Raw genomic sequence first — 23,414 nt, 5'->3', positions numbered from 1 at the left:
ATCCCATCATTCACAACCTTAGGTAATACAAACTAAACATCAAGAAAGAAGAAACAAAAAGTATAATACAATAAAAAAAAGTGTGCGGAATGGATTAAAGTATTTGAAAATTGGCCTTTACTGCTCGAGTGTTATTTTTGTAGCCTCCTTTATGTGCCAAAAAAAAATTATTATTTTTTTTGTTCTTAAACTTGGCCATCAGCAAAATGTTGATCTCCAAAAACACATCTACCGTCCGCGTCTAATCGCCTCAAAACACTCGATCGATACTCTTTATTTTTTTCTGGCAAGAGGCTAGTTTGGGTTCTTATGGCTGTATACATTTATATTTTTTTGATATTAATAAACGGTGATTTATTGCTTCCACCCAAAAATATTTATTCTGCTTTTTTTTATAAGTATTGACCGCAAAATTTGATTAAAGACTGAAGATAAGAACGTGGAGCAACTCTGTTAACAAGATCACATCTAAATTCATGTGTGTCTGATTTTTATGATGATATTATTTCTTTGGGGACATTAAAGGTCTGTGAATAAATTGAGTTGAAGGCTTTGATGTAGAAGAATTGAATTGTCTTGTTCCCGAGCGGCATACTGAAGGAAATTTTAGCTTTTTCTGCTTCAGACAGCTGTCATGGCTCAGTCATGTCTTGGGTATGATCTCTGGCAGTCTCTACGATAGTCTAGGCACTTTACCTAACATTCCCTAAGTCCAGTCATTAACAGACCGACGTGCTTGATCACAAAACGACAACATTCCTTCCCTCGGACTTCAAACTCATTTCTCATGTAATTTAGCTCTCAATAAGAACTAATTTGCCAATTTCTCTTCACGCTGACAATTTTTTATTTTGCATATTCCGCTAATAATATGTCATTTTTACACTTTCAGCCATAAAATAAAGTCGCATCTTCACACTTGTTTTGTAAATGCTCTGTAATTTACAGTTTTGAAATTCTTATAAAATTTACTAAATTACAACTTATGGATGCTGTCAATAATAACAAGGCTGGCATCCATTTGAATTCTTAAAGGTGTGAAAAAATATTATTTTAGTTCTTTAAAGATCCTCGAAATGTATTATTATCACATTCAAAGCATGACATTTTCTAGATACTGTGACGATATTTTTATGGTTCATTATTAAAGTCAATTGATGTGCATTACATGATTAAAAGGATGTTTGACTGATATTTGCGACAGTTTCAGGCAATTGTAATTGCTATGAAGATCGTTACTTAATAAAATTGTATTTTTAAGTGACATTGTGTGACTGTCAAGGCTTAGGCACTTAGGCGAAAATTGTGAAATTGTCAATTTTTACAACTTTTGTCGTTTAACGAATGTTTGAGGTCTAGAGCCGGTTTCCCAGCATACATTTACTTCCTCATTTACATTTGATGCATTTCATAAGCTATATTATAAAATAGGAGCAATGCAAAGAGTATTAACATACCCAAAAGTAGGTAAAATCATAGAAATAGAGAGATGGCCAAGTGTAGGGGAAGAGGCATACCGAGAACGGCCCTTGGTGACAGCACAAAGCAGAAAAGACTGCAAAATTCAATTCTTAAATTTTTTACCGATTCCAATGAGTAAACAACCCCATAAAATGCCCAATCTTATGCAAATTTTGATAAAAAAAATCAAGAATTAAATAAAAACTTTAAATTTTATTGAAATTATTGTAATAAAAAATCAAAGTAAGGCTTAACAACAATGTCTTACTAATCCTATTATCAAAAGACACAATCAACAGCTACAAAATTCCTTCACATCCACTCAATTCATCATAAAAACTTATCTTAAAGCTGAATATTTAGCAAACATTATTTTAACATTTTAATGCACTCAATCAAGTCGTTTCCCACACTAAAATCTGCATCCACAATCTAACATTGTGTTTAATACATGCATAAAAATCTAAAATTTTACAGCATAAATTTATCCTAAGTACAGCATATTAACAAGGCATTTTGCGATCTCGTGTACACATTTTCAATAATCTTTGATCATAAATCATCAGCAGAAGTGAGTACATCCAAAAAAAATGTGCATCCGCATCACATTTCAATCCATATAATTTTAAATAAAATCTTTGTTACACGAAGACCGCGAAAATATCGCGATCGGTGAATTTTTCGTTTGATGCCAGCAAAAAAATAAGATCCACAATTATTTGTTGTATATTTTTTTGATTGATGAGATTGCGGTGCTTCTTTATCTCACACTTATTTGTTTGAATATTGTCGTCTTTAATTTTCTACTCGACTTACAACATGCTGGATATTTTCTGTGTATTTAAACATTTTCAAGATTTTTGCAGTTATTTTTTTGGGAGATTTCTTGATGAAAATCTAGATTATGAGGAAGCTATAGCTCAGATTAGTAGCAATCTCATTTCATGGTACTTAAGAATGACAAGGAAAGCGCCATTAAAACGCTTCTTAAATTATATTTCTGTACATTGATGCTGATACAAAAATCGAGATAACAACAAAAGATCTCTTTTTTATTTCTTTGCAACTTCTTTGTATGGATGAACTTGGGGTAGCAAGGAATTTGAGATTATATTGAGGAAATGGAGGAGTTTTGGGTATTTGGTGATGTTTTGTAAGTGCAAGTGACCTCCTCGAGTAGCATAACGCAGTAAATCTTAATATTTACCATCATAATGAGGATAAATCAGTCTTATGAAGTAGGCAAAGCATCTATTAGGTAATGCTGAGGTTTTATCCTTGGCAAAGCTACAAAGCAGCTATAGCACAGCTTTGTCATGTCAAGAATCCATCCATGTCACTCATAATTAGCTATATCACTAACTATAGCCTACCAACACTAAGTACATCGCCTCCATCTCAACAAATTACCGACCACTTCCCTCAAAAATGCACTCCATCATCTCCACATACTCCAACTCGTAACCAATCTTACTTTATCTCTTATAAACCTAATCACATCTCTCATTTTATTTTTTTGCTTACATTTTAATTGCATATTCAAGTCTTATCCGATTATATTGAAGAGAGTTAAATAAGATATTTCAAACTTGTGCTTTAAATGAGCTGAGAATTTTTTTTACCTCTTTATTTTCCTCTGCTGACTTAGATTGTGATGGTCGATAAGAAGATATTGCTGCATAAAGAAACGAGATTTTGCTCCTCTTTCGGAATATTGCTATGGGATTGGGTTAGAGTCGAGGTGGTTTGAATGAAGATTGCATTAATGGAAGGCACATTAAGTGAAATGTTTAAAAACAAATTAACAGAATGTTGATCGAATTTGACAAAATGTTTTGAGTTTTGTTTGGAAGAGATATTAATTAGTGGGGTATAAAAGGCATTGCTGGGGTCTTTTACTTATTATGATCAGATTTTAGGGGTCTGTAAGTATTAAATAAGCATATCATAAGCCTAGAACGCGTAATATAGCCTGAGCAGCCAATTATCTCATGAAATAGAGCTAGGAATGGAGATATTGATGCATTTAATTTAAAAAATTGTAAAACGAAGCCAACGAACTAAAAACATCAATTGAAGAGCTCATGAAGGATAACAGACATTAAAAGCAAGTGAAATAAGTCATTATCAAGTAATAACGTTGATCATAAGGCTTTATAAGGCCTGAATTTTACAGAAAGCCGTCATAATAATGATATCCTCAAGTCATAGACTCCCAAAATATAGTCGTTACGCATCTTCTTTCCAAAAAGAGAAATGAGCTCAATTTGACACCTGATCTCGTCGTCTGGATGCGTATAAAAATTTCAAACTCCAGCATCTAATTTGCTGGCATTTGCAGTCATACGAAACAAATTTCATGCAAATTAATTCCGTGAAAAATTCTTAAAGCAAGTAATTTTGTCACAATTGTGACTGACAGCTTTCCTTCATCTTTCATTACATTCTCTCAAAACATCAAGTCTCAAAAAATAACAGCACATTTTGCCAAAAAAATTGAAAGTCACTTAAAAATATCGAAGACGAAAGTGACATCAATTAAGGCACCATTTGAAGATGCGTCAAATTATGCAAGACTAAAAAAAGGAGCTGAAAATTATCTCCAAAATATGTTTTCATGGTTCAAATGCAATAATTGCTAATTTTCATTTTCAATCTCACGTCAATTGAATAATTTTGTTTTTATTTCGTCGAAAAAAAAACGCGAAAGAGGCAGCACAACACAGAAAAACAATTGCGACAGAAGCGAAAGTAAAGAATTTTTTGTGCTCGCGGCCACATTTGAGATCATTAAATTGCATCACTCTTATCTTCACTTGAAAAAATCATTTATTTTGTTTTTGTTGCCTTTTACAAATGTGTGGATACTTGTCATTCAACTAGACATCATGTACGTGGAAGATGAGAATGATGAACGTACGCCGGTTGAATTTTTTTTGTTTCATTATTGATCAATTGTGAAGTTTTTTAAAGAAACAGTTTTGAATGCCTCATGCCTCCCTCTTTTATGTACTAAGCTTTAAGAGCATGCAGATTGAGGGATTGTGTTCTCGTTACATCTCGAAATAGCACAAGTTAATCCGACACCAGGTTGGGGGGATTGACCGAATGAATTTAAACCGAATCGGGCATCAAGCCATAGCCAAGCCAGCCCTTAATCGGATTTTTGATTGATCAATTTTGAGCTATTTGGGATTAAATATACTTTGAGAATAGTCAGAACTAGAAATCAGATATGATATAGATTGGACACAATGTAACTAAAGTTGAGTCGACATTGGTGAGTGAGATTAAATTGGACACATCTAAGCTACATTAAGGTTTATCTAGAACCTAAAACCAGAAGTTAGTAAGCAAGTATAAAGAAAACTGTCAGTTTCTCAGCACTTTTGGGTTCTCACATCCGATGTTCCCTTGGTATGCTCTTTGACGATCATTCAATTGAGTGTTGATGATGACTGTGAATAAAATAATGTCCATTTTATTCTCTGTTAAGTCTAGGGCGTCTTTGCTACTTCTGAATCCTACATAATTGCTAGTTAGAGCAGTAAGCTCACTGAACTACCTATGACATATCCTCAACATCCTCAGAACTTTCAAATAACCCAACATTCACTTGACATCACCTCAAAACGGCCCCTCCAATTCCATCCAAAACATCACTCCACAAACTCCCATCATGCATCGCTAAATTTTTTAAAGCACTTACATTTTTCGCTTCTTTTTTTCTCTCGCTCATTCACTTGCAATTACTCATTGGATCATTAAAATGCAAATGACATGTTGCCGATTATATTTTATGTTTTGGACATGCGTAAATATTTGAATAAATGGGGAGGCATAAGCTCGACAAATTCTTTTGATTTATTGATAAGGAGATGCTTTTTGTGTAACTTAAAATGGAATAATAATGAGAAAATGATGTGGATTTAGGTAAATTCCTGTAATTTTTCAAAGTTCATGTAACTAAAATTGAGAAATTTCAATTATGTGCTTTAATTAATGATTTATGCTGATTATTATCAAAAATTGAAAATTGATTATCCAGTAAGAATTCACAACCTGATGTCCATGTTTGACTACCCAAGCATAATCTTTAATTTAATCCATTTGCCGAATAATGGAATTTTAATCTCATACATAATCGAATGTGGGTCCAATAAGAAGTAACAAACTTGTAAATCCATCATGCGTGGATTCAATTTGTACGATCATCATCATTAACCTCACAGCATTAAGAAATATTTTCAAATAAAAATGCATCAATTTGCAGTTAAGCATGTTCATGTGTGTACTTCCTCAATATTTTTTCTCTGCCTTTTTAACGAGAATTATTGTTGATAATTCAGTCAATTTTCAATACATTGGATATAGCTATGAGCAATAAATACGTGAAATCGCTTCTTAAATCCTCAACAATTGATCATCCCCGATTTAAGACACTTTAACGTTCCCCAGATCATCATGATTGAAAAAAAAGGTACTTTTGTACTGGATTATATGAAAGAAAATTATCACTGATGCCCTTTACACGTACATTGTAATCATGTACAGGCATGATGTTTCAATATTCAGTACCGTTTTGTGCTTCTGCTATTTGATACTTGATTTCATGGCATCTCATTTTCTTCAAGCACGTTGATTGAACATATTTTAGTAAATATCAGCCAATTCATCACATACATCGTTCTTGATGCTTTTCCCCTTTCATCAAGTGAGATTGCGAAAGAATGAACGAGTGAGTTGGGGAGTTATTGATGTTGGATGTGGATGGTGAGCAAGAATTATTGAAATATGTGTCTACGGCACTTGGAATCAGCGATTTTCAGGTTTTTTTTAACAAGCACCTACGAATTACCTGTGAGGACAAATTATCTAAACATTAACCAGGAAAACAATTTGTTAGAGGTCTGTAGAAGGGTTATACAGGCCATAGCAGAATTGTCAGACCTCCTACTTCAACGGAGTTCCAATACCCCAAAGTCCACTCAAATCTGATCCATACTTTATGACAACAAAGCCCCCAAAATGCACCGTCCATCCTTCATCCGGTAATAATAAAGCTTAAGAAATTAATTTTTAATGTTCCTTTCTTAATTCCAAAACATATTCTTACTCTCTCGAGTCAAGTAAGCACAATAAAGTTTATGATGTGAATTACATGCAATTTCCATTCCTTTTGTGCATTTCTCTTACTTTTTCGGTGAGTTCATAAATGAAATGGATTATTGATAATAACAGATAATTTTTGGCTATATGTGAAAGAAGTATGAATTACTTTGTAATGATTTGATGTTCTGTATGTCTTATTCCATCTTCAAATATCCCAACAAACCAAAAAAAATAAACAGTTATTGAACAGAAGCAGTCGAGCGGTATCTCGAGCAAATGAGAAAAAATAAGATGTGAAATGATTGCAATTTAATTTTTATGATGATGCGCTTAAGCCTTAAGAAGAGGGTTGAAAACCGGTGATTTGGGATTGTAGCACGTAGCGGATGTGTGATGGGGATTTGGAGAATTTAATGGGAGTGAGGATTGTCACTTTTGGTGGTCAAGAATGTTAATTCAGAATGAAGTTGTAGAATTGTCTTTTGGACCGATAAAATGTCCAGTTTAGAAGATCTTGGTCAGTTCTTTGTCAGTTCCAAGGCTCTGTTATATTGCCTGCCTGAAAATGGATGTTAATTCAATGGTTTTGTGGAGAAATTTCATGAAAATTAGTCCCTAAAAACCCAAGCCTTTATCCATATAACGTGAAGTCCCTCAAACTACCTTAGACATGCCACACATAAAATGCGCTCTAAACTCATCCTCAATACCCCCCAAACATCAAATTCAATTACATATACCAACATTTACAAGAAATTAGCATTTGAAATGTCAATTTATGTAATCATATGCCGCAAAGTCGGTGGCCATAAAAGTTCTCATCCACCTTAAGCCTAAGATTGCGAAAAACATACATCCAGTAATTATTAGTTATATGATGGATATGCAATTGCATTTTTATGAGCATTTCAGACATTTTTAAAGAATCACTTAAACATATGATATGTAGTGATAGCTTTTTCCATGCATTTTAACGCTATTAGAATAATATGATGATAATGACAGAGCAAGTAATTCATTTTTTTTTTAATTTTATGAAGTATAATTACAACTTTGAAATGTCAATACCTTAATGGTCGGTTTCAATGTTTTAACGTTAAATTCTTTCTCAGTCTTTCTCTGTCGTTACTTTCTTAAATGGACATTCTCAATTTATTATTATATTTATTAACTTATATAATTGCATTTTATTTGCACATAAACAAGATTCAATGTAAACAGTGGAGATGAGTATAGGTGGGATGCGACACGGGACAATGTACAATTTAATGGGAATAAAATTTAATTTTGTTGAATTTTAAATTGGTTGGAAAATAATTTTATGAAATGTTAATTTTTTCGGCATGATGCTTCCTTTAGTTACTACGCTGGACATGCAGATCAATTATAATACATGACCACCCTCAGGTGGCGCCTAAAACCGACTCTATCGTTGTCTTTCGTCTTCTAATTGCTAATATCAAGTTGAATGCTGTCTGAAGTGGATTTATCATTGGCTTTTGATTAATGACGCATGTTTTGAGGTTTATGAAGCTCTAGATTCTTTGCATTGTGTACAGGATGTCATATCAGGTCATTCACCTACCATATCAACTAACCAGCAAGTTTTTTGGGTTCTTTACTTTTTAATTGTCCAAAAATTATTCAAATTAGAATGGAATTTGGTTGAAAAACTCTCTCAGAGCTTACCTAAGAGCCGGAGCTTGAATTCGACTTGAATACATGTAAAGAATGCAAAATCAGAGTCAATTTTGAGCTCATTGCTTCCTTAAATCACAACAGACCCCAAAGTAAACTATAAAATACGTTTAACTTAAAAATTTATTGAAAATTAAAGTTTCAAATGAATCAAAACTCAATATTCAAGTTCAAAGAATGCATAAATCCAGAAAAAAATCAAGTTATATCCAACAAAACCAGAACCTAATCATCCACGACTTAAAAATGATCTAATAATCAAAATACAACAGCATAAAAAAGTGATTATGCCAAGAATTAATGGAAAAAAATGAGAAAGAATAAATATTTAGTTCAATATATTTAAGTAAAGAAAAATAAGGAAAAAAGAGAAGCCACGAGCCATGAAAGCAGGTGTTTTGAGGGTTTTTATTTAATTTTTTTTTCTGGATAATGTAATTTGAATTAACAAAAAATGAAAAAAATTGAAAATGTTTCAATTCATAAAGCAAGATAAAAAAAAAATCAAAAAGAAGAAGAGGAAATGTCTCACTGTTTATTTTGGATTATTTACTCATTGCATCGCTTTTTTATGAATTTATTGAAATGTATTGAAAGATGTCGTCAAATATTTTGGTTTGCTTTCTTACTTCCGAATTGACTTGAGGCAAATAAATGACAATTATGGTCTTATGAAGGCAGTTTTATGTTGGCAAATGCACGTGTTTTTTGGATATTATTGAGAATATCCATCGGAAATTGGGTATCGACACAAAGGACACGAAGGAAGCCATGTGGATGTGGAATCCAAATTAATCAATAAGCCCGACAGTCGCTTATAATATTGTGAACATTATATTGCAAATAGTTCATGCTAATTCAACGAAATATAACATGAGCTCTTAGCAGGAATCAAACTAACAGCCTTGTCAAGTCTATTTTTTCTGATTTTCAGTAAGATGCCTAATCATTCGGCTACTCAGGTTTAACCAGAACGTGCTATTATCCGACAATATACCAATGCCTCTTAGAACTCAATACTCTAAATTCCCTCACTTCCAATACCAGTCTACACCATGACTAATGAACAAAACCACTTCTTTTTCAGTCTAATCAACCCTCAAACCAAATTCCATCCACCTCATTTGCAATTTTTGTCCATTATTGTCCAAAAAGAACCAAACCAAAAAGTGACCCACATCTAAAAGCCGCACTAATATGCCATAATCCAATTACACAATTCTTTCAAATTTTACAGCATATATTACATAAATCTAATGACCACAATGGAATGATGAATCGGGAGTGAGTGCAATTTATTTAAATAATAGCTCAGTAAATGCAAAGTTTCTATTTAGATGAACTGAACTGATGCCACCGCAAGATTCTTTTCTTCTTCTTGTCGGTCAGTTCCTTTGAGTTTGATCGGTGATGCAAAAAAGGAAGAAGAAGACAAAAGAAGGAGGAACAGAAATTCCTTTTTTAAAGAAGATATTTTTTTTGGACACAAATCCGTCTTTTGTTTGTTTAAGAAATGAGATTTTGAGGGAAGATGAAAATTGCTAGAAACTATGGATAATTATAGATTTTGGCATGCGTATTTGCGTAAGAGATGTAAGGTATAATTTTTGTGTAATAATATTCTAGATGATACAAAAATTGCTGCAACATTTGAGAATGAAGATTGCGGCAATATTTCAACAAATAACTTCAAATAGATTTTTGAAGGCTGATATGCTGACTTAGTGTGGATATCAATCATTTAATACTGGTGATATTTGATGAGATTTTTGAAGTTTTGATGAGTAATTGACCAAATTTTGACCAAAAACTTCAGTTATACTAAATATTAAGTAAATACACTCAAAATCAATGGTTTTTGGACATACATTGCATTTAAAGGTCATGCTAGCATAAATCAGTGATTTCAACTCTGAAGCGATTTGTTAAGACAAATTTAATTTTTCATCCTCAATATAGTCTTCTAGGAGCCATTCATGATAAGATCAAAGCATTACTACGTCTTTAAGTCAGTGCAACAACGTAACGGAACTCTACGACCACATGATGCTGTTTAGGCTCTATGTATGCTGCTAGCTCCTAAACTACATAAGTAAACTAAGGCAATTTAATGAAATTCACTCGAAAGGCATTCAGTCATCAAAAAGCTGCCCCATGAAACCATTTGTCATCCAACACTCATGCCAAAATCCATAAAAATTGAGGAAATTCTTTTTAATACCACAAACAAATTACATTAAATGATTAAAACTGTTTGCAAATTTAACAAATTTCCAATTCCTCAATTCACCATCCCGCACATCAAACAATTTGTGCCTCAAAAATTTACCCTCAATATACAAATCTATTTGTAAATTTCATTACCTATTAAATCACAAAATCCATTCAATAAATCATTGCATGAAATTGCAGCACATGTCGTCAATTTTATTGTATCTATTATTTCATATCACAGTACAGAATGTAAAAAGTACGATAATTGGGGGTTGGTGACACTTATATAAATGAAATAAAATATTTGTACAATATACATGAATTGTATCAATAAGGAGCACATGTAAGAGACAAATACAGTGATGGAAGAAGAATGAAAGTCTTATTTTGAATTTATGTATATATACATAAATGTGTATAAGGGCAGGTGGTGGTTTAAATTCCAGTGCATTGAATAATTATACATACATTTAGGTGCATATACATGCACACACACAGAACAATTCCTCATATTTTTTCATTATTATTATTCAACATATATACAGCATAAAAGCAACAGAATTAAACAACCTGGTGAATGATCATAAATATTTGCTATAATTTTATTTTTTTCTTTAAATCATGAAATGTTTTGTCAAACAGCATATGGCACTGCTGTACTTACAGAAGAGATAAAAAAAAACTTTTTTTTTGTCTCATTCCACCCTCGAATATTTTTCAAAATCTAGCAACAGCCGCGCACATAAATGAGTAAATAAAAGCTGATGAATAAATTGAGTTGATTTAATACGTAGGCTCGAGGGTTGCTGAATACAGGAATTGCGCCTTGATTCATGCATAATATTTTTGAATGAATATTTAATTGAAATAAATTAGTTAGGATGGTTGAGTGGACTGTGATCATGTGTTGCTATTTAAGGATATTATGTAGGGGTATTTAGAGTTGAATTTAATGGATGTAAGTGGATATTTGGTGGATATGGTTTGATGGATTAGATAATGAGAAATTTCTTGAGTTTGCTGCTAGTTAAGGCCAGTTAAGGGCAGTGGTGTGCAACTTTTTATTTTTTACGGCACACAAGATGTCATTCATTGGTCTAGGCTTTGATACTTGTCATTTATTGCAAATTTGGATGCTTTTCTTGCACAATAGCATATTACTTCTACAGTACAACGTATCCACTAGGGTTTACGACAGAAAATGGGGTTTGTAGCTTTGTGCTCCTCAAGAATTTAATGGATGTAAGTGGATATTTGGTGGATATGGTTTGATGGATTAGATAATGAGAAATTTCTTGAGTTTGCTGCTAGTTAAGGCCAGTTAAGGGCAGTGGTGTGCAACTTTTTATTTTTTACGGCACACAAGATGTCATTCATTGGTCTAGGCTTTGATACTTGTCATTTATTGCAAATTTGGATGCTTTTCTTGCACAATAGCATATTACTTCTACAGTACAACGTATCCACTAGGGTTTACGACAAAAAATGGGGTTTGTAGCTTTGTGCTCCTCAAGATAACCCAATAAATGTGTTTAAAATCATTGAAATTGCAGAAATGTTGGCTAACAGACAAGGAGCATATTCAGATGGCACAATTAACATCACGGTAGGGTTCATAGTATAGTTTATATAATCTAAATCAAGATTTTAGACAATAACATCGAATTTATGCTGATTAAGCTGCTCTACAAACTTTAAACTAGACTCTCCAACTAAAATTGCGTCTCTTGCATGAATCATCTAAGTTTACATTCCTAAATGAAGTCTAAATTCTCACAGAATATCGCCAAAAACAGGATATTGAATCTACCTTACAGGATATTCATAAACACACAAATTCAAACATCCCAAAAAATATTTGCCTGTAATCCTTTTTCTTAACCCATAAAAGAAATTAAAAAATCTTCAAAGGCAAAAAAGGAAAACAAAAAAATTTCTCATAAAATTCACTTTCTCATCATTGACTCATTTTTAAAAGAATACAAATATCCGCTTCCTCTGACTTTTTACAACATTTAAAGGCATGAATGAGCTAAAAATAATCGAAAGGCTTCAATTAATCAAATATTGACATTATCAGCAAAATTTTAAATTTAAATCTCATCATTTTTGTAAATAAAAAATTGAAGTTAAAAGGATTTTTGGAGAAAGGAAGGAGAAAATGAAGAGGAAGAAAGTGTTGGAATTGAAGATCGGGAGAATATTATTGATGAATATGAGAAATTAATACTTAATTACATTTTTATGAGAATATTTAAATTAAATATTGAGGAAATGATGGCACAAAATTTAGAAATGATGTTTGAAATTCAAATTGTAAATTGGCGCCTTTAAATTTGAATATAAAAGCATTTTTGACAAGGTTTGACTCAAGTACGAAGCCAATATTAAGACTGGTGATAGATAATGGCTAAATTTGCTATACTTAGGCTCTATACTAGTAATCAAGCTGATTACTAGGACAAATTACAATTTATTACAAGCCTAATTGACAATAAGACCGAACTGAGGTACCATAGTAATGTTTTTGCATGTTCTTTGCCTTTTAGGGCTACTAGCTTCTCTAAACTGCTTGCTGTTAACCCTAACAGTCAAAAAGCATGCTTTCTTATTGCAGAAAGATCACTAAAGTACCTAAAAGCAATTTCTGTGCCTGTTAGGCTAACTATATTAATTTCTTAATGATTTAAGTCAATCAACGCTCTTAATATGTTCAAATACTTCAAAAAACATCAAAAGTTCTCACATCCATTCAAAATTATTACACTACAAATTACGCCTTAAATATCAAATTCATTATCACCTTATTACTAAAATCTAGATCCATTTAAAATCTCCAACTAATTTTATTATTCATCCTTACAAAACCAGGTCTAGTTAAAGAAGCAATAAAGAACAAAAGGAGGTTCAACTATAGTGCAACAACAAAAAAAATCCTCCGATTACATAAAATCATTTAAATTCACATTAAAGGTTGAAACAGAGACTAACAAATTAGCTATTTAACAAAGATGTGTGAAGCAGTTAATAAAACTATAGAAAAATGTGAGAAAAAGAAATATTTTCAGGTGTTTATTGTAAAATATTTAATAATAAAGTTATTTTCTAATATAGAGCGCCATTTATTGTCTTAGAATTCTTGGAATAAAGAAATGTGAGCAGCACAGCAGTAAACATTTAAAAAGGATTACAATAAAAGAGCGCGCAAGCTAGAGACGTGGTTTTATGGCCGATTTTTAACTCTTTGTAGAAGACCACAAATTTATAATCGATAAAAACATTTAAAAGTGAAAAAAATGCAGCGATTTTTATTAGCTTTTGATGATTTTTGTATCCAAAATTCTCAATATTAGATGCCTTATCCTCAAATACTCAATAACGCAATCATTCGCAGCATTCAACAAATTTAATTTTTTTATTATCATAAGAATCTTTACTTCATTATGGTTAAATTGAGAATTAAATTGAGGCCCAACCAACTCGATGAGCATGCTTTGTCGAAAATGTGATTCAAAATCAATTGGTGAATTTATCTCAGTCATAAAAAAAATACTATAAAATGCAGTCAGAAGAAATGATTGCAAATAAAAATTAATTGAGGTTGTTGGGAGGTTGTTTGGTGTCTAGAGCGCATTTTTAGTTTGAATTTGGATGATTTAGGTCTCGATAAGAAGCAGATCCAGCTATTGATGAGCTCTAAATGAGGCAATAGGCTGTCGTAGGTCTTTAACATGGAAGCAGGGAACAGGTTGTCTGGATTCAGTGATCTTCAAAGGCAGTCAATAATTCTACGTCTCCTAAAACCTCTCCAAACACATCCTTTCTATAAATCATGCTTTAAATCCACACACATAATCCTCGGCTACCCAATTTCATGCTCGCGACCGATGCATACGAATAAAAAGTTTTTTAATTAAGTGATTATTTGCACATTCTGAAAGGATTTCATTTTCTCATCAACTTGAGACTCGATCGATGGTATGAAAAGTATAATTAATCCTACCCAGAATGTGTCTTTAAATCCCAACTTTTATGGATCTTCAAGAATGAGAAGAAACACATTCGCAAGTGCGGTAAAATTTTTGATAAATTAATTCGCTGATTCTAGAATCAGCAAAAAGACCAACAAGTATTGTGAATGCATAACAGAACAGATTACCTTTAATTAGTCTGACTCTTTGAGTCACAAATTCGACGCTTTATTTTTATTATACATTTATGCTCTCATCGCAGTCTTGCTTACTTAGCGCTTAATTAAATCTTAATTAAAAATTTCCATTTACTCACTCGCTATCTCCGTCGATGTGCAATTTTTTATGCTTATTCTTCTTGTTCTTGCTTGTTTGCTTTGTGTGAGAAAATATTTTTGATCGAAAAAATTGCAATAAATTGATTTAAAATGATTAAGTGACTGGATTATTGTGGATCCATCCCCTTTGAACACTTTTTTAATTGAAGTTTTTATTTGATTTGATCTCTTTTGAAGATTATGAAGATTCGTTTGAGATCGTGCGGCTGATTTTGGCACGCTTTGATTGCTTTGATCATGTTTTTTATCGGTTATTCCAAATATTACTCAAATTTGTTTTTGATTTTTATTTCGCGAGCAGAGTCTAGGGTTTGCGCATCTGAATGCGTTTCTAAATGCATCTGAAAATTTAATCAAATACTTTAAAAACTCTGAAAATGACAATTTTTTAATTTTTTTTAAAAAAAAAATAAAGTTAAAATATCCAGAATATAATAATTTTGAATTTGTTTTCCAATTACAATGATGAAAAACTCTCAAAAACCCAATTTTTCATCATTATTTACATAAAAAATTTCCATACAAAAAATTCAAATTAATGCATTTTGATGCATTTGGATGCATCTGGATGCGCATCTAGAACAAAAGAAACTGCATGCCTGCGCATCTTGGCGAATCCTAGAAGCAACCAAGAAGAACCAATGCGATCTTATTATTTCGGTTCCAAAAAAGTTTATGCAAAAATGATCGGTGATCTATAAAAAGTTTAACGGATCAAAATAATTTAAAAGCATTAATTAAAAAAAATTTTTTTCCGCAACGCCCCTGTATTGTACTGGCATTCAATAGTGAAATTGGAAGTTAAGAAAAATTTTCAAATTAAACAGATCAATTTATCTAATTAGTGTTTTGCACAATGCTCATTGCATTCAACAAAAGATCAAGAAGTAAAAGATAGTGAAGTAAGTTAAGGAATTGGCGATTTATGCATTAAAATATGAAAAAATAATATTCCGGCATTAAGTGGTGTTAATTCTAATACTTTTTTTTTTACTATATATTGCTCAATAATTATCATTTTAATGCTAATTGCATTAATCATAATTAAAGCATGATTAAAAAGAAATGAAATATAAATAATTCCAATTAGTATAATTCAAAGAACATTTGATTTAAACAAAAAAATATTTCTTATCGTTGAAACATCTAATAAAAAGCCATAGACTATACGTCATTTTTGCTCTAGTGTGCGTAACGTATTGGTGAGCACTTATTGGTGAGCAAGAAAATGTTTAATTATGGATTGTAAAGTTAGCTTTTCTGATAAATTCTGTTCGATTATTGAGCAATGACGAAAGACACACGGCATTAAGACGTGGCCTCATATCAGTGTGATTCTAACTTGTTGGGTTAGATTTCGTTGAATCCAACTTGAAGCTAGAATCACACTGGTCTATTTTTCGACTTTTTTTTTAAAGTTTATATGCATTTCCTGAATATGCAATAAGTAAAATTCTTGATTTTTTAACAATATTGTTTTCGAGTCAATTAAATCTTTATACCTATGGTTTTTCATTATTTTATTTCAGATTTAGCTAACAAAATTCATAAAATAAAGTGCAACTTAATTAACAATTCAAATATAAAATAATTAAAATACAAAATCGTTAATTATTCATCATGAGCGATAATCTGGATAATGAGAAAAAGCTTGTTGGAAAAATGCAATTTCGAAATGATCTTCCGATTGATGTTTATGGAATAGATGGCATTTATAGAAGAGGATTAGACAAAGATACAGACTATAAAATAGTTGTTCGAGAAATAAACCACAAAACGCTACAAAAAACATCCATTGATAATGACATTGAAACGACAAAAAAATTTAAAACTATAACTTACGTTTTGAAAATAAACAAAATTGTGAATGAGAGAGATAAGACATACCTTGGATATGAAGAATATAAGCATACTCTAAGAAAATTAATTGAACTTAATGATAAAAAGAGTATAAATGAAAATAAATTAAAGTATTTATTTAATGACTTATTTAAGGCAGTTAAATTTTTTCATGATAAAGGTTTTGCCATAAATAACATCTCTGCCGATAATATAGCTGTATGTGATGAGGATGAGAGCGATAAATTGAAAATATTCAATTTGAGTCGTGCAGAAAAGAGTTCAAATTTCACACAAGACATCAATGATATTGGGCTTCTTCTCATTTCGCTTATGAATGATAACGACTCTGATAAATCGCCATCGGAAATATTAGATGAAATGAAAATTCAAAGTTCTTTGAAATTAAAAATGGACTATATTATTAATATAGTTAAGCAGCAGCCATGGATTCAACCTTATAATATTAACCTGTTCGCGCATTTGATTTATTGTCTGGTTGAAGCTAAGAATTGCGATTATACTGTAATCAGTCTATTTCCAAGACATCCTTACTTCTGGAAAAAAGCTGATATAAGTGAATTTATTACATTTCTTAACCTCCTAAATCCAACGGGAAAGAAAAATGGAAAAACAAAATTTCTTGGAAAAACAACTGACAAACTAAATGCCATTTTAAAAAAATATGATAATTGGCAAGAAGATTTGCATGAGGAAATTCAAAAAATCCTTGGTACAGGATATCTCGAAAGAGTTAGCGAACTAATGAGGTTCATGAGAAATAAGGTAAATACTAGACTCTAAGAAAACTGATCTTATATGATTATCTTAATAAATAATTCACAATTTACAGGACACGCACTATTGGGAAGAGAGCAAGGAATTGCGAGATTTCTGTGACAAATTTGGTGGATTTATATGTTACTTCCTTCAAAAACATCCTAATCTTCTATATGATCTATTCATGTATCACTGGAGAGAATCATCAGTTCCAAATCTTTCGTCATATTATCCTAGTTGTTTTATCTCTGAAAATGTAAATGATATATTTGACGAGGATGCTCACATTTCCACTCATGGACCATCTGGACCTAAAAAAGTTAAAGCAAACACAAGTCCAACAAATAATATTCCAAGTGGACAAAACTCCGCAAGAACGAGTGCTCAACTGGACGTTAACTTGCCATCAACTAGTTATAATGCAATTTCACCATCAGCAAATTCTTCAACAGTATCATCTCATAGTATGCACAGAAGAAATGTACAATCTACACATCCAGATAGCAATCAATATCAAAGAAATAAAAAAATTCTTAAAAATCAAGTAAAAAAGTGAAATGAGATAAAACGTGCGTTCAAATTTCTGTACAAAAAAGTTTTAAAAAATCTAATTTTTGTTAAATTTATTATAGTTTAAATATTTTAAGTTCACCCTGGTATTCTCGATGTCGGAATTTAGATTTGCCAAGATCTTTAATGGACTTGAAACACTGTATTCATCGTTTTAATTATTGTATAATTTTTCTTAAATGTAACAAAATAGTTAAATAGGCATTAAGCCAATTCAAATTGAAAATGTATCCAAACTTTGTACATAATTAAAAAAATTGAAACTGCCTTAAAATGGATTTTACATTGATAAAAAATATTTAAATAAACAAATAATAATAATTTAAATAATAATAACTTACTCTATTAATCCCATTTTTCTTAAGAATTTCATAAGAAACAAAATATAAATTATTAACTAAACCAATTAGGAAATCAAGATGAAGCGGACATTCAATGCTATTGAACTCATTTCCTCTACCATACTCGTAATCTTTTCCCATTCACATCCACAATACAAAGTACTCTGATTTTCATTCATTCAAATTTATCACAAACTCATTGAACTGATATTGAAGTTCATTTTGTGCCTCAAAGCGACAATTTTTTTTACGTCCAATATTTCACACGCATTCAATAAACGACGAGAAAGCTTACAACAATGAGAATGAGACTAAACAGAAAATCTTTCTCATGAATATAATCGACAAAGAACCAACAAACCGCGTTACCTCGAAGCCAACTTACTTATTAAATGCAATTGCACGGTTTTTGAAGTGTGTGTACTTTATTATGATCGTTTTACAATCTTTTCTTCGAAAAAAAATAAAAAGAGAGACTTAAGAAATATTCTGTATGTAAAAATCGATGTGGACGGGAAGTGAACTGAAAATTAGTAACAAAAAAGTTGGAAAGGATTGTGATTTTGGTATGAAATGGAGTGCATTTTGATGTTTAAAATGTATTTTATGAATTCGGGTGGTTTTGGGTGATTAAAATGCTGAATATGTCCAGTTCAGGACTTGTTTTGACCAAGAATTGGAAAAATTAAGATCATTAGATCCAATTAGGACACCTGATGATTATATTTAGTTAATTTAGTTCCTATTAATTCATATATCAACTACATGAAATTGACCAACGAGCCATACCCTTGTAACATACTCAAAAAAGCCAAAACATGCCATCAATACTCATTCTACTAAATATTCATCCACAAAATGTCCAGCACTTGTCCAAAATACTTCCATGTTGCATCACGACATATCCAAAATTTTACTTTTTCCTCCTGCAATTACATTTTAGTTTTAGAGTAATAATTACAGACATTGATGATAATACCTGTATTATTTTGTCCATGTTAGATTAAAAATTCACTGTATTAGCATGCATACATTCTGTATTTTGATAAATAAGTCATTATATCAGACAATGTTCGTGGTTATTAGTATTATAATTTGCATCATTATAGTGTACATGACTTTATTATCTGTGACCGAATCATTTATGGGAGTTATTGAATGATGAATTAATTTAATGGATGTAAGAAGCAAGTGTTAGGTACGGGATGGATTTAAGTTTGTGATGTGGAATTTTTTGGATTATATGAAGCATAAATTATTGAGGAATGCTTCTTAGTAATGCAAATTTGCTAATATTTGACGAAAATTGGTACATTAGCTTCATATTCTTAATAATTGCATCACTTAATGCTACATTAAGACAGTAAATTGCCAAAATTTCATTCAAAATCACATTAACCAGCTAAAAATCCCTCAACTTCACCCTCAGAAGCATATCGTACATCCATGAAATCACAACATTAACCAAGAACCTTAATCATTGACTAACGAGCATAATCCTCTAGTAATCACATCGAGATATATGACCGGATACTTTACAGGCACAAAAGAAACGAATGATGCACTGATTAGAACTAAAAAAAATGAACTCTTGAACTCGTTTTTGTGCCGCAAAACACAGAAAAAAACAATTCAATAAATATGTAAGATATCTTGAACAAGAATAAGACGAAGACGATGCGAATGAATGCACAAAAGGAACGACTTTTTTTTATTATTTTCCTACCTGTTCATCTCCTTTACAATTTTTTGTTTTATCTTATTTTTTGAGGCGTTAGAGCTCTTCTTCATAAGCCTAAATGCATTTTTTTCTTAAGAATTCTCAAAATTTATTCAAGAATTCATTTTAAGGCACATCACACATATTAAATATAATGAAGATTTCTTTATGGCATCCAACGGTGATCAAATCCATACCACTCTAAGCGTTATCTAAAGAAATTAATTCAATTTTTAGTCATAAAATGCAAGCCTGATGACCATCGTTTGAATTGTGCGATAATTAAGATTGGAATAGCTCATTAAAATCGCATATCTTAAAGAGATTTTTCCACTCTATTATCATAATTTTTGTATTGATTAATTTAGTTTAGGTGAGCAAAGCTGTATTCACCTGTTTGGAATCTTTTCGTGGCTTTTTTTTCGAGTCTCTTGTTAAACAATGACGGTCACCTATGGCGCAAAACAGTCGGAAATGAAATATTTAATTTTTATTGCTCCCATTTTTTACGAGAATCCTCGTTCTTTAGTAATTTATCAAGAAAATTTGATGAAATTTTGTGACGGCTCCTTTTGATATGCTTCCCTCCTTTAAATCCTCACTATAACAATCTTTATGTCCAATGCAATATATCAAAGTGTTGCATAAAGTGGTCAGTTGTGGTGGTTGAAGAAAGCGCATTTTTTTGCTTAGAAATGGGAATAATATGAAGTGGCTCATATTGAAGCTAATCATTCCCTTCAGATTCGGTAAATCCGACATCATTTTAGAATCCCAATGGATTTTTGATCAATTAAGACTGTCACCTTTATTTAAGCTGTTACAAAATCATAAATCCCTCTCCCTACAAAGTAATCAAAATAAAGGAACGACACGTCAATTTCTCATGCATAACTAGTCATTCTCTCTTGCAGAAATTAGAAAATTGTAGCCAATTTTAAGTGCCAACTAAGAGAGTCCATAGTTAACAATTTATCGGTAAGTCAGCGAAATAAGTAAGTGTCCAGCTCTATGTAGGACTCAGTTAAGCATGACAGCAGTCCTTATAATCAGTTTAATATTCAGACAGACAAATAGACGAAGATGTAGCTGATCAAGTGTTAATAATTTACAGGAATCAAGGCTGACAATCAGATCTACATTAAAAGACATTCAGACAAAACATGACCAAATCCAGTCTTTTATGGGTTATCTAGCCATACCTTTCACAATAAAACCCGCAAAAAATAGTCTCAAATCTAATTCTTTAATTAATAAATTAGATTTAGGTAATTGGTCAGCCTCTATTTGTTTTTCCATAGCAAAAAAACTAAAAATTGAGGCAATTTTTTGTGAAAAAGATTGCGGTCGTGCATCATGTGTCATGAAGATTTAGGGCGTGTGAGAAAATGAAATATTTTTTTGATGTCTTAATTTTGTTGGTTTTTGTTAACCTGTTGTATTTGATGCCGCAAAATGCAACAAAACAATGGTCCAAAAATACATTTTGCTAGTGCCATTTCTAAGAAATTTGGGAAATTAGACGTCATCTATATCAAGTTTGATGGGATATGCCCTCCGAGAAAATTAAGACATTAGTTTGTTGCATTTTTTTTATAGTAATCAAGACTCTTTTTTATGATTTTTTTCACTTAAAAATTTTATTGATTCACATTAAAATCCACTCGCATCTTTTTTTTTTGGGTGTTATCAGAATTACAAAATCTCTTAATGGAGAGCACAGAACGATTTTGCGACACACGGCACGCGTTTATAATTTCTTCATTTATGACATTACGATACTCATCATCATTTACCGATCAGCAGATTCAATTTTTATGCAAAAGAAATTAATGAAATTCTTTGAGCTTAAATGCTCATGAACATCTGAATGCTTGCAACAAAATCGTGGCAAATTCATAAAATTATTTTTAATCACTGCACACACTGAAAATTGCTTTATTTAATAAATTTTGTGTCTTTTTATTTTTTGGCGACGCCGAATCTTTTTAAAGACATTTTTTCCGGTTCTGAATAAATTTGTTAAGGAATTCACGGTGGCATGTAATAATGCATAATTTAAATATCTTATTGAAAAAACGTTGTGGGTGAAGGAACTTGATCGAATTTATCATGAACGAAATTATTCGATTCCAGTAGTTCAAATTTCTTAACATATGTCAGTAAACAACCATAAATTTCACCGTCATATGACATATCTTCCAATAAGCATAACACCTTGCTACCCACAGCTTTATTTTTTCGCAGCACAATTTCTCGCGGGGCTCAGACAGAACAAGAAAAGAACCGCGAAAAACAGCAAAAAGAAAGCACGAAAGAAATTATAAGTGCCAACTGCAAGTTGTTTATATGCACCCGGTTGTCATCAACTGCTCATCAATAATTTTAAACATGCATATTCGATATTTTTTTTATAACGTTCGGCATGTGCGTTCTCATTTTAACGGAACTTTTTGTGTCTCTTGCTGCTGCAGTCGAGAACCTTTATAATTATATTTTCTCCCTTTTAACTTGCTGGTTTGATTAAAAAAAATTTGCTATTAAAAATTAAATCGAATGTTTTAATGAGTGTGATAAGGACGAGCATGATGTCAGCTTGTGATACACTTGGATGTGACTTTCTTTACAGGTTGTAAAGTTTATTTGCAGATGGATGTTAATGGTGCGATTTTGGAGCTGCATTCTTGCGCATATTTTATAGTAAGAGCATCATCAAATGCGCTAATGATGCGAAAAATTTCACTGAATGCATTTTTGATACTAGAATGTTACTGAACTCACTTTTGAAGCAAAAATGGTACTGAACTCACTTACTTACTTCTTTGGTTGGGGCACATGAGGCCCATTGTAACGTTTAGAGAACGTCTGTAGGAAGCTCTTTCTTTTGATAACTTCTGCCAGTTCGGGAACTCACTAAAGAAGCAAAAATGTTACTGAACGCACTTTTAAGGCAAAAGTTTCACTGAACTCACCTTTGGCTGGGGCAAAGGATTCACGATAGCCAATTGTCGCGTTTAGAGAACGTCTCTAGACAGTTCAATCTTTCGATAACGTCTGACAGTTCGGGAACTCATTAAAGAAGCAAAAATGTTACTGAACGACTTTTTGAGGCGAAAATTTTACTGAACTCACTTTTGATGCGAATATATTTGAAGCGAAAAATTCACTGAATGCACTTTAAATTCAAAAACTTCACTGAATGCACTTATGAAGCGGAAATGTTGCTAAACGCACTTTTGAAGCCTAATGCATGTATGCATGCACGCGTCTCATTCTAGATCCTCAAACCCCAATTTACAAACTTTTTGTCATTATTATTTTTACTAAATTGATATTGCAATCATTTACTTTTTAACGAGAAAGTCATGCA

The 23,414-nt window shown here is 31.7% G+C and overlaps 1 protein-coding gene across 2 annotated transcripts; it reads left to right on the top strand.

Annotated features, from left to right (window-relative positions):
• Nucleotides 1-15,576: 15,576 nt before the first annotated feature.
• LOC139094909 (uncharacterized) lies at nucleotides 15,577-18,242 on the top strand. Of its 2 annotated transcripts, XM_070646142.1 has the most exons (4): nucleotides 15,577-15,696; nucleotides 16,324-17,419; nucleotides 17,487-17,982; nucleotides 18,046-18,242. In XM_070646142.1, the coding sequence occupies exons 2-3, from the start codon at nucleotides 16,415-16,417 to the stop codon at nucleotides 17,967-17,969; spliced, it is 1,488 nt and encodes a 495-aa protein (XP_070502243.1). In that variant the 5' UTR covers nucleotides 15,577-15,696; nucleotides 16,324-16,414; the 3' UTR covers nucleotides 17,970-17,982; nucleotides 18,046-18,242. The 2 variants fall into 2 exon arrangements, with proteins under 2 accessions (XP_070502243.1, XP_070502242.1); XM_070646141.1 differs by having other exon boundaries at nucleotides 17,487-18,242.
• Nucleotides 18,243-23,414: the final 5,172 nt, after the last annotated feature.

The sequence above is a fragment of the Chironomus tepperi genome, unplaced genomic scaffold (genome assembly GCF_022539635.2).
Source record: "Chironomus tepperi strain 1889 unplaced genomic scaffold, CSIRO-AGI_Ctep_v1 contig_359, whole genome shotgun sequence".
NCBI lineage: Eukaryota > Metazoa > Arthropoda > Insecta > Diptera > Chironomidae > Chironomus > Chironomus tepperi.
This window is presented reverse-complemented; position numbering and strand designations above follow the sequence as displayed.

What these genes read in the sequence shown, in the direction of transcription:
- LOC139094909 (XM_070646142.1), top strand. Translation starts at nt 16,415, where the DNA reads ATGAGCGATAATCTGGATAATGAGAAAAAGCTTGTTGGAAAAATGCAA. An exon ending in TGAGGTTCATGAGAAATAAG is followed by an intron (nt 17,420 to 17,486) that starts GTAAATACTAGA and finishes CACAATTTACAG; the next exon opens with GACACGCACTATTGGGAAGA.